Here is a 12,232-nt window from a genome sequence, read left to right as displayed (position 1 = left end):
CAGAAATAAGATATAGCTAACTGGGCAGGTTTGGTACATATGCAAATCATCTTTTCTCTGTTCCTGTTTCTGCAGAGATAGTAGTGTTTTTGTCAAGGTCTCTTTCACAGTGGTATCCAGAAAGACTCACATACCATTTTATGCAGTAATATTTTGCAGCATCCGTGAGTTTGATATTGCGTATAATAAACTGGTACTCGGTCCCAGCAGGATTGATGGTGGCTGTAAAGTGAGCTGAGGACACCCCTGGTGCATATTTTGGATCCGTCCATGAATGATGATGAGACACGATGCCCAGGGGACCATCACCTGGAGTCTGCTTGATGAAAGCCATCCAACCATTATCTTTAACTCCAACATTGCAATTGAAGGTTATGCTCTGTCCCAAAGGGACTGAGGTGCGGGCCGGAGTCAGCACCGGCGCCTGCGACTGAGAACCTGAGGAAAAAATATGCAGAAAAAAATTGTTAGACACCTGCCCGACAATCATATGGGGTCATGCAACATATACCTGATCCTGTTGCACCCACATGATATCCACAATGCAGTGGTGAAGAACACCCTGATGATCACCATCACAACAGGTGAGCAGAGCCCTGTTAAGGTTGCCTCTGGTGGAACCATTTATACCAGAAGAGGCAACTCCTCCCTGTCAATCAATGCAAATATTCAGCCTGCAAGGGCTGACAACCCAAGCTAAGGCTGTAAAGATGGAAATAGAGCCTCGTCTGGTGCTCATTTTGTGGATAGTCCCAGAACTGTTTCTCATTTAAAGTGTGGCTGGCAGGAAAGATGACTAAATTATTTGAACAACTCTCTACCATACTTATTTAAAAATTGGTGAAAATATCAGACACAAATACCTCCACTACAAATAACATATGCACTTGTCTAGAGGCGGTATTTGCACCCATTTGTAAATAGTTGGGAATTGAAAATGGCAAACAACAACTGTGCCTGTTTTGCTCTCTCTCCACTTAGGAGCTATTTATAGACAAGTGAAAATTGCTCCTGATAATTAAACTAGCTCTTGAACCTAAAGCACCCTTTTGTAGGGAGAACATAATGTTCTCCTACACATTCAGATTCCTCAATTACAGCACACAGCTCTGTGAATACCAATACCCACAGCCCAGGACTTATCAATATCATACCACATCCCTTCCTCTATTTCCAGATTTCCACTCTCACAACATCAACAACAAGTTACATCACAACACTTGAGAGAACAACAGACTTGTGATGTGGTAGGCCTACATGTATATGTCTTGGATATTCATTTATGTGTGAAGGATAAAATGTTGGAAAGTCTTTTTTTAAATTATGTGGGACTCTGACTCCCAACTCAAAGAAAATGTACCTTTCCTTTCTGTAACAACAGATTTTTGCATATTGAACCTATAGATTATGACAGGTGGTAGGACTTTAACCTTTTGCTGTGACACAGCCCCTGGAAAAATAAACTAATTTACTACGAAATCGTTTAGACTAAAATCACTTTTTTTTATTATGTTGGTGGTCAGGCTTCATTCCTTGCAGTCAGTGCTATTGCATTACGTGATGCATGTGCGGGAAAAACTTGGCCCTGTGACAAATCACATCAAAAATAAATTCCAGTGGTCATAGGGAAAGAGCAATGTTCTGCCACTGTGCCACTATAGACAGTGTAAACAAGTGTTTTTGCCTTTCTTGAAGTAGGTACACCTGCTGCTGGAGCCGGCCAGCAAACATCATGATAGGAGAAAGATGTGAGTTGCAGCAAAACTGACCAATGAGCAGGGAGATAGGGGATCAATTTATAATAAAAGAACACTGAAGGATGGTATGAGAATAACTGTATAATAAAAGAAACTGGAATAAAATAGTGAATAACATGAAACAACCCCTAACGGTTGAAATGGTTCTACTTATTTCCCTTTTTTTAAATGCCAGCCTCTCTATTGGGCAAGGATCTCATGCGGTGTCGAATCGAAAATAAGCTTTATTCAAAGTCACACAGTGAATCATAAAAGCTACACCATATAACACTATCAAGATTAAAAATTAGTTAAAAAGAGTAAAAATACAGACTAAAAGCAAACATAAGTAACAACTTTTGTCCCCATCATTATTAATAACATATCTACAGCTGCTTCCTACAGTTAATCACAGCCAATAAAAACCGAGAGAATACAGCGCATATATACAAATTCGGGACCAATTGCAAATACATCAAAGCTGGTCGACATTGTACAAAACCTAGTTGTAGTAACAAAGGTTTATTTAAGTATTTTCTCAGGCCAGAATAGTATTTACAGAAATAAAACAATATGCATGGTACTCTGTGTGGAAATGTCATCACATGGGCATTTCACAAGATCAGACTACCAGCTATTAATAGTGGGAAAGCTGATCAGATGATGGAAAATATCCAGCCGAACCCGGGTCAGCACGAATCTATGACGCTGATTATACACATTAACTAAATAGAATTCCATATTGGGGCTAGTCGGAATCATCTGGGTCCTCAAAACTAAAGATTTTGTCATTTCTGTCGATAACCTCGCTTCCTCAAGTAGTGTTAGGCATTTCAATTTAAGGGCTTTTCTTTGGATGGTAATCAAGAGCTCAAGATGATCAAAAACTCAGGATGGCCAATATCCACCAGATAATTATGCACAAAGTTGAGCCAGGGGATTTTAAGTGCAGACGTTGATCTAAGACAGTCTTCAATGATAGACCGCTTGAGTGTTGTATGATCGGAGGACCAGATTTCATGCCAGAGTAAAACTGTCTGGATCTTGATCACGTCTGCTAAATAAGGAGCTCCTAGTTCAGAGTGGCAGACAAAGGTTGAACTGCTTTTTGGAAGAGCAAGGAGATTCCTAAGGAATGTGTTTTCTGTTACTTGGAGTGTATCAGCATTCAGATATCCCCAAAGTTGTTAGCCGGGCCAAAGTCTGTTGCCATCAACAACTCGCCTATATAAGAGGGTTTCACACCATTTGAGATTCAAGATGTAACCAACCTTCTGATGGGGACTCGATCTGGATCTTCCCTGGACCCCTGTCCAGTATCGGTGATCAAAAGCATCCCAGCTGTCATTGCCTCCATCCTTATGACTTTGTTTAACATCATTATTGAGTCAGGCCAGTACCCAAGAACCTGGAAATCAGCCTCAATGCTCCCGCTGATTAAAAAAACAAACCAGGATCCAAGTGATCCGAATAACTATAGACCCATCTCTCAACTTCCACTGCCGGCAAAAATGATAGAGAAGGCTATCAATGTGCAACTTAGCATGTTATTTCAGAGCAACAATGTGGTTGATCCTACGCAGTATGGCTTTGCGCCGGACATAGCACAGAGTTAGCTCTGATTAAAGACACAGAGGAGGTAAGGGAGGCTGTGAACCAGGGAGGCTCGGCGATCCTGATTATGTTGGATCTGTCAGCAGCCTTCAATATTGTCCATCATGAAGTTCTGATGGACCGATTATCGAGAGCGGGGGTTCAGGGCAAGGCTTGGAACCTCTTGAAAACTTTTCTGTCTGATAGAATGCAAACAATGGATCTGGGAAGGGATAGGTCAAAGCCTTTTTCCCTTCTTTGTGGGGTGCCACAAGGGTCCTCCATTAGCCCCACGCTTTTTAATATATACGTCAGCCCACTGGCAGCCCTGATAAGATCTTGCGGGCTCCAATTAACATCCTACGTGGACGACACACAAATTGTATTGTTCCTATAGTGAAGCAAAGAAGCCGAAACGGCCTTAAGTTGCCACAATTGCATGAAAGCTATAACTGGTTGGATGTCTGCGAACTGCTTGAAACTCAATGCAGGCAAAACTGAGGTCATTATATTGGGGAATAACTCCAACCTCTGGACGCAAGACTGGTGGCCTGAAGAAATGGGTAAGCCCCCAACCCCCACGGTGAAAGCTAAGAATCTTGGTCTGATTATGGGTAACAAACTTACTTTTGGGGACCAGGTCAGTGGGGTTATCTGGACAAGCTTTTTCCTCCTTAGAATTTTGAGGAAAATAAAAATTTTCCTACCAGAGGATAGCTTCAGGACAGCAGTCTCAGCCCTCATTTTGTCACAGCTGGATTACTGTAATTGTCTGTATTTGAATATTCAAAAGAAACATCTAAACAGACTCCAGCTGGTTCAAAATGTGTCAGCCAGGCTTCTAACGGGCACACCACGGTTCGTCTCATTCAGAAATGGACATCACTGTCTCCCAATAAAACAACGTGCACAATTCAAAGCGCTTTGCATGGTTTTTAAGTCTTTGATGGGAAGTGGTCCTGAGTATCTGAGGAGACACCTTCAATGGTATGTCCCCGGAAGAATATTGCACTCCTTGGAAGCAAAGCAAGTGACTGTTCACAGAGTGAAAAAAGCTAACTGGGGTGGCAGTAGTTCCATCTTTTGTGCAGCAAAAGCTTGGAACAACCTACCAGTGCATCTTTGGAATTCCACTAAGCTCCTTTCTTTCAGGAAGGGGTTGAAAACGTGTCTGTTCTCAGAATAAGCCTTTTGCGTCCACGGAAACCAGTTTGACAGTGCTCAGCACCAGGGCACCTTTGGGTAAAAGTGTGCTTTAAAAGCTCTAATAACATAACATAACATAACAAAGCTCAGACCCCTACGTGGCAGTAGGTCTACATTTGGCCTTATAAATAGTCATAAGCTCCCTCAGTTGTTTAATGCCCAATTTTCAAGCAAAGTTCAGTCAGGTCATAATAGTTTCAACAAATTGGAGCCTACTTGAATTCATTGGAGACATCCAGTTCCCAGCTTGATTAAAGGACATGCTTAAATATGGGAATGTGGGTGTAAACAGAATTTTTGAGCACTCAATAACAATATCACAACAGCGTGCAACCCTTCTAACAATTTTCATTGCAAAAGTTTTACTAATATTGAGTTTTAACCCATGATTCTGCATGAACTGTGCAAATTCATTACCTAAACGCCTGAGGCCAAGTGGTATGTGAGCCATTAACACGGCATCATGCGGTGTCTAAATGGGTATGCCAAACCAACCTGTAAAACTGGCCTACACATGTATGTATTATTAGGTGCACTCAAAAACACTTCCTAAAAGCCAAATCATTTCAAAGGCAATCTTTATCCCTATATAGAATAAAGGAAATATATTGCAGCTTGTGAACTATCCTCTCATCAGTATTAAAAACATGTTTACTGGAATATTAAACAGAAATTACAGCAATGTCCTGATGAAATACATTGATCCAAGCTTTTCAATATGGATTTAGGCATAATTGTGAACCTATTGATAGGTGCATGCTGTTGCGAAGGTCATGAATTAATGCTAAAAGGGCCCTGATGGTGATTCCGGAGGAGCGATATCTTAATAGGAGATCACAACCAGATCTCCTCAATCATAATTGGTTGATGCTCCTACAGCTAGATTTTCTGAACCGGGAAACACCAGGCTCAGTGTTTCCTGCCTGAAATCTTGTAAAATCCCATGAAGACAGAAGGGTTTGTGGATATCTCAAGCTCACTGTGAGCCAAACACGTAGAACACATAGAACTCCTTCCTATGGCTCTCATTTGGTTGGCACCAGACTCTTCTGACAATGGTACTCTCTCCACCCCACTCCACTGACCTCACCACTCACTCACAGGATTAAAAAAGTTGATGTCCTTCTGGCATTAGCTGGTATATTCGTTTGGCTCTTAGGCAACGCCTGGTGCTCTCTAAAGTGTACTTGGGCTCCAGGCAGTGCTTTTTTTTCTTTTTTTTAGAAACTTTGTTTAAAATTTTACACAATAACATAATACCGGTGTTCAACCAATACCAGCAAAAAGAATCATGTAGTCATAAATCATGGTTGTGCTGTTCTGGAAATTGTCCAAACGCTGATCCCCCTTTCCACAAGCATTAGCTAAGTATAACAGACATTTAATACCCTCCTCTTCGGTTCCTGCCTGGCTACCCACTACTGATGAGCTTTGGGTACCTGACTGTGTGCCATTAGCCTGTAGATCATGACAGAGTTCCCTCCAAAGTCTTAAATCGTCCACTAATTTCTCATCACTGCAACACCTCTTCATGTGCACTTCCTCAGCTAATGTCCGTTTGCGCACATCTCGTATCCATGCCGAAACCTCGGGCGCCCGCGTCCCCATCCACACGATAGCAATTCTGCGCTCGCTAGCCCTAAAAGTAATTACAGGAGTCTGTATACTATCTTGCTTTGCTTTTTAGGTTTCCGTACTAACCCCAATACGCAATGGGAGTGTGTCAATTGAACCCGCCCAGTCACACTGCCTCTGATCCGCTACAACAACTCTGTCCAGAAGCTACTGACCTCAGGGCATTCCCAAGCCAAGTGCAGGGAATTAACCCCTTCCTTGTGGCACCTAGGGCAGGAGTTTGACCTATTGGGGGCCATGTAATGTATTCTCTCTGGAGTCATATATGTGCAGTGCATGTAGTTGTAGTGAATTAACCAGAATTGGGCATTACAGGAGACCGTGTGCGCAAGTGCACCCACCGACCCCAGTCCTTATCCTCCAGTGGCCCCTCCAGGTCTGCGTTTTAAGTGACAAATGCCGAATGAGGGGGAGCACCGGCATACTCCCTCATGACCTCAAACAGTAGTGATATGGTGCGTCTTCCTGCCCCGCATGTGAGTAGAATGTCTAGTGTCTGCGTAAGATGTGGGATTGTTGAATGCGTGGGCCATATTTCTTTAAATATATTGGCTAAGGCAGCATATTGTATATATTGTCCCTGCCCCAATTCAAAGTCGTCACAGGGTTGTTTGAATGTAAAAAAAAGCTCTCACCCGAGTACAGATCCGCAAGTATGTCACAACCCCCCTCCTGCCAGGCCCGGTATGACATACTGGACATCACCCTCCTAACCAGCGCAATGTCCCACACTGACAAATCCTGATGGAACGGGGAGTGTTTCAAGACTCGCTCTGCAAATGTTTGCCAGATGAGCGCAGTCTGTCTGACCACATATGGCACTGCAACAGAGGTGTCTGAAGCCCTGCAAGAGGAGGGACGGTAAGTCAGTAACCTGCACTCTGTCCCATAGCAGCCTTTTCTCCCAATTGTCCTCCTCAGCAATCCATCTCGCTGCATGCTGTAGTTGACCGGCGTATTCATAGAGCTCCATTCTGGGTGCCTCTAGGCCACCCACATCATATGTGCGATTCAGTGCGGCAAGAGCCACTCTGCTGCCTTGACCTGCCCAATACAGGTCTATCATTAGAGAGTCCAGAGCCAGGAAAATTCACCCAGGGATTGGACATAGGGCGTTCTGGAACATGTACAGGCAGCGGGGCAACACCACCATCTTTGCTATCAGCAACCTACCCATTAGTGAGAGCGGGAGAGTGTTCCAGAAGCCCATCGACCCATGTACTGCATCTATTAACTTATGGACATTGAGCCACAATATCCGTGAGCCCTCACCCGCCACCTGCACACCCAGATACCTGAAGTGCTCTGTCTCCCAACTTAAGCCCACTCTAGGGAGTGGATCAGCTGGAAGTGAGCCAGGGGGAATATCAATGATTTTGTTTTGTTGAGTCGCAACTCCGAGCACCCACCAAACTCTTCCAAAACCTGTAGTAGCCTCGAAATTGCCTCCTGTGGTGAGGAGACATAGAATAGAGTGTCATCAGCATAGAAAGATATGATGTTGGAAGTCTTGGTGACTTTTAAGCCCCAGTGACCCAAGTCCCTATGCACCCATATCACCAGGGGCTCAATTGCCAGTGCAAACAGAAGCAGAGAAGGGAAATAGGCTAGACGCAGCCACCTCCCCAGAAGCCACTCACTTGACCTGCTGTACCCCACCCAGAAATTAGTGCTGGGCGCTGTATGCAACACCTGTACCCATCATCTGAACCATGGGCCAAAACCAGCCACCCTGAGCACCTCCAACAGATACCCCCAATCCACAGAGTCGAAGGGCTTCTCCAAATCTATGGAGACCATGGCTAGATCATCGTTTCTTTGCTCTACTTCATGCAGAAAGTGTATTAGCCACCAGCCACGGTCCGTGTAGGGCGTTCCACCGGGCAGTGACGTCAGGCGGTGGAAGGGCAGGGGGGGTTGTAAAATGCGGGATACGGACGATTTCAGGTAAGTACCGGGGGGAAAAACGAATTTCATTGCGCGTGCTGCATCACATTTGGCGATGCAGCGCGCACAACGAAATTCGTTTTTTTCCCCAGTACTTACCTGAAATCGGCCGCATTTTACAACTCCACACCCTGCCCCTCCCCGCGTGACGTCACCGCCCGGTGGAATGCCCTACACGGGCCGTGGCTGTTAGCCACCTGATATTATTATTCAAGCCCGTGTTACGGTTTGGTATGAAAGCACATTGGTCTTCGAGAACCATGTGCACCATGTGGGGGGCCAACCTATAGCAAAGGTTGGACAAGCTGACTAGAATAAGCTTGTAAAAAGGCCACTGGGAACTCATCAGCCCCAGGAGTCTTAGCTCCGGGCATGGCCCGTTGCGCCTCTTGAACTTCTTCAGCGGTGATCTTAGCGTCCAGTTCCTCTACCATAGAGGACAAGAGCCAACCACCGACCACGGGGACGTATCTCTATGATTTCACTCCGGGGTCTTCAGTATATACCTTCTGTAAGTGATGCTGGAACACCTCTAGGATCCCGGCCCTGGTGTGCACGAGGTTCCCTCCCTCTGCCCTCAGAGCGGTGACAGATGGGGAAGCCGCTTCCTACAGAGAATCCATGCCAGTAGGTGACCCGATTTGTCACCCTCAGCATGTAGTTTTTGGCGGTAGAGCATCAAGGTGTACTTGACCAGCCTATCCCAGATATCAGCTATACGTTCTTGCTGTTTCCTTACCATCTCGCCCACCTCTCTGACAGACAGGTTCCCCGCCTGTATGTGGGTTAACGCTTTCTCCTCTCTGTCTAGCTCTCCAAGTAACTGCCGCCTCACCCCACACACCAGTCCCATGCTCGCCCTGCGAGTCACTGCCTTTATAGCCCCCACTCAGTAGCCCTCCCAGTGGGACCCCACCAGTTTTTGACAGGTAGTCTGTTACTGTCTTGGATAATTTAGCTCTACCCAATTCATCCACGAGCAGATCGGGTGGGCATCTCCAACGCCTCGGGCCCAATATGGGTGATCCCCACCGAACTAAAGATCGTACCGGGGAATGGTTGGACAGAAAGTGCACCAAATGGGTCACCTCCACCTTTGGGAAGGGCGGCACTCCCGATACCAGAAACCTGCCCAGCCTAATTTGCGTTCTGTGTGTATGTGAATGGCATGTGAAGAGTGGAAGTGTAGGGTGGGTTTCCCACCACACATCATGGGCCCCTAAGTATTGCATGAACTTCCTGAGCATCTGGGACATTCTGGGTTTTGTTCCTGCTTTGGGGAGATGTCTATTGAGAGCTGAGTCTAAGACACAATTAAAGTCGCCCATCCATATGTATGGGACGTCTAATTAATTGGACAATTGTTCTTGATTGACCGGAAAGAATGCTGGGTCGTCCGTGTTTGGTTCATATATATTTAAAATAACAATTTTCCTGCCAACTAGTATGCCTCGCAAAATTACACAACGACCATTAATGTTCAGTCAGAAACCTTTGATGGTTTTAGGAATGACTAACAAACATGAAAACAAGTTTTGATATTCCTATAAAAGTGTTAAGATGTTACATAATATTTTCAGGTTTTTAAAGAAAGGATACCATTTTCACACATTAGACAATTTAGCGAATTTGTGTGTGGTCAAAACAAGTAAACTTACATTTAAATTGATTGAAATTACTGCTTTTATACAAAGTATAAATGCTTATATTTACTCATCTATAAACTGCCCACATTGCCTTTAAGAACACAATGGTAAAAGTGTCCTTGCAAAAAAGATTTATGATTAATACTATCTCTTTCTTCAATCTTTGTTCATAACAAAAACACTGGCAATATGTATTGTACAATAACAAAAGAAAGTAGAACTTGAAAGCTGATGTAGTAGCAATGAACCAGAAATAAGATATAGCTAACTGTGCAGGTTTGGTACATATGCAAATCATCTTTTCTCTGTTCCTGTTTCTGCAGAGATACCAGTGTTTTTGTCAAGGCCTCTTTCACAGTGGTATCCAGAAAAACTCACATACCATTTTATGCAGTAATATGTTGCGCCATCCGTGAGTTCGATATTGCGTATAATAAACTGGTACTCGGTCCCAGCAGGATTGATGGTGGCTGTAAAGTGAGCTGAGGACACCCCTGGTGCATATTTTGGATCCGTCAATGAATGATGATGAGACATGATGCCCGAGGGGACATCCCCTGGAGTCTGCTTGATGAAAGCTATCCCCCCGCCATCTTTAACTCCAACATTGCAATTGAAGGTTATGCTCTGTCCCAAAGGGCCTGAGGTGGTGGCCGGAGTCAGCACCGGCGCCTGCGACTGAGAACCTGAGAAGAAAATATGCAAAAAAAAAGTTGTTAGTAAGACACCTGCCCTACAATCATATGGGGTCATGCAACATATACCTGATCCTTCTGCACCCACATGATATCCACATTGCAGTGGTGAAGAACACCCTGATGAGCTGCATCTTCATCACAACAGGTGAGCAGAGCCCTGTCAAGACTGCCTTTGGTAGTACCATTTATAGCTGAGGAGGCCACTCCTCCCTGTCAATCAATGCAAATATTCAGCCTGCAAGGGCTGAAAACCCAAGCTAAGGCAGATGGAAATAGAGTGCTCATTTGGTACATAATCCCAGCACTGTGTCTCATTCAAAGTGTGGCTGGCAGGAATGATGACTACATTATTTGAAGGATTCTCTACCATACCTATTTAGAAATTGGTGGAAATATCAGACACAAATACCCCCACTGCAAATAGCATATGCACATGACTGGAGGCAGTAATTGCACACATTTGGAAATAATTGGGAATTGTAAAAAAGTGTATAACAATTGTGCCTGTTTTGCTGTCTCCTCCAACAGGAGCTATGTAGAGACTAGTGAAAATTGAACCCAAGATACCCTTTTGTGGAACATCATGTTCTCCTAATGATCCAAATACATCAATTACATCACACAACTGTGTGCCCCCCAATACCCACAGCCCAGGAGTTATCTATAACATACCACAACCCTTTCTCTATTTCCAGATTTCCACCACCACAATGTCAACAAGTGACACCACAACACATGTGAAAAACAGACCTGTGATGTGATGGGCCCGCATATTTATGTCTTGCATATTAATTTATATGTGAAGGATAACACGTTAGAAAGTCTTTGTTTCAAATTCTGTGGGACTCTGACTCCCAGCTCTAAAAAAGTTTGCTTTTCCATTCTATAACATCAGATTTAATGCATTTTGAACCTAGGGATGTTGACAGGTGATAGGACTTGACCCTTTACCTCAGACAAGGTCCCTGGAAAAATTGACCTGGACTGACTCTTAACAAGTTACTAAGGGCCAGATGTAGGACGGCTATTACCGGTCGGTAACGGCCGAAATTAACGAATTTCGCCCATTACCGACCGGTAATAGGCTTTTGTTATGTAGGGGGCCAATTTACAGATTCGGTATTTACTGGTTCAGTATTTACCGAATCATCATTTCCCGATTCGGTATTTACCGAATCGGTAAATGACATGTAGGAAGCACTTTAAACAGTGCTCATGTGCGTTAAGGATTCGTTATTTACCACCAACTATTAGTTGGTGGTAAATAAGGAATACCTTAGAAAATGCAAATCAATGCATTTTCAACTGTCCCATGTGGCAGACATACATGCCCTTAGGGCATGTATGTGTGACACATGTGCACACAAGCACTAATCAGGGGTGCAACAGGGTATAAAGTGACACCCTGCCACCCTTGACTCTTTCCCTATTTTACCGAATCAGTAAATACCGATTCGGTAATTACCGAATCTTTTTTTTTTTTTTTTTAATTTTTATTTAAACATTTTGTTGGCACACACCATACAACAATTGTCATTTGTATAAGCAGAGATCACAATGCAAAATTTAACCCAAATAATTACTGTATAAAAAATTATAAACAAAACATACATACAAGTGGAGAACTTGAACAAGCCTTACAAATTATTAACCAAGGGATACCCTTACTCTCTCTTTCCAGCAATATACAGGATTCCAAATTTTTAATCCCAATTTTCTTCCTCTTTTACCCTTCCTGGCATATATACCTTTTTCAAGGTTAAATATCCCC

At 43.8% G+C, this 12,232-nt stretch overlaps 1 protein-coding gene across 2 annotated transcripts in view; it reads right to left on the bottom strand.

Moving 5' to 3' along the window:
* The window catches only part of SIRPB2 (signal regulatory protein beta 2), a 620,501-nt gene extending 619,909 nt beyond the window's left edge, over positions 1 to 592 (bottom strand). For both annotated transcript variants that reach the window (XM_086947480.1, XM_086947479.1), the window contains exons 1-2: positions 531 to 592; positions 116 to 438 (exon numbers count right to left, since the gene is read on the bottom strand). In XM_086947480.1, coding sequence (XP_086803606.1) covers positions 116 to 438; positions 531 to 576 — 369 coding nt within the window. In that variant the 5' untranslated portion in view covers positions 577 to 592. The remainder of the gene's footprint in view (positions 1 to 115; positions 439 to 530) is intronic.
* Positions 593 to 12,232: the final 11,640 nt, after the last annotated feature.

Source organism: Lissotriton vulgaris, chromosome 12, assembly GCF_964263255.1.
Source record: "Lissotriton vulgaris chromosome 12, aLisVul1.2, whole genome shotgun sequence".
In the NCBI taxonomy this organism is placed as follows: Eukaryota; Metazoa; Chordata; class Amphibia; order Caudata; family Salamandridae; genus Lissotriton; species Lissotriton vulgaris.
The sequence above is the reverse complement of the archived record's forward strand: the minus strand, read 5'-3'. Positions and strand labels throughout refer to the sequence as shown.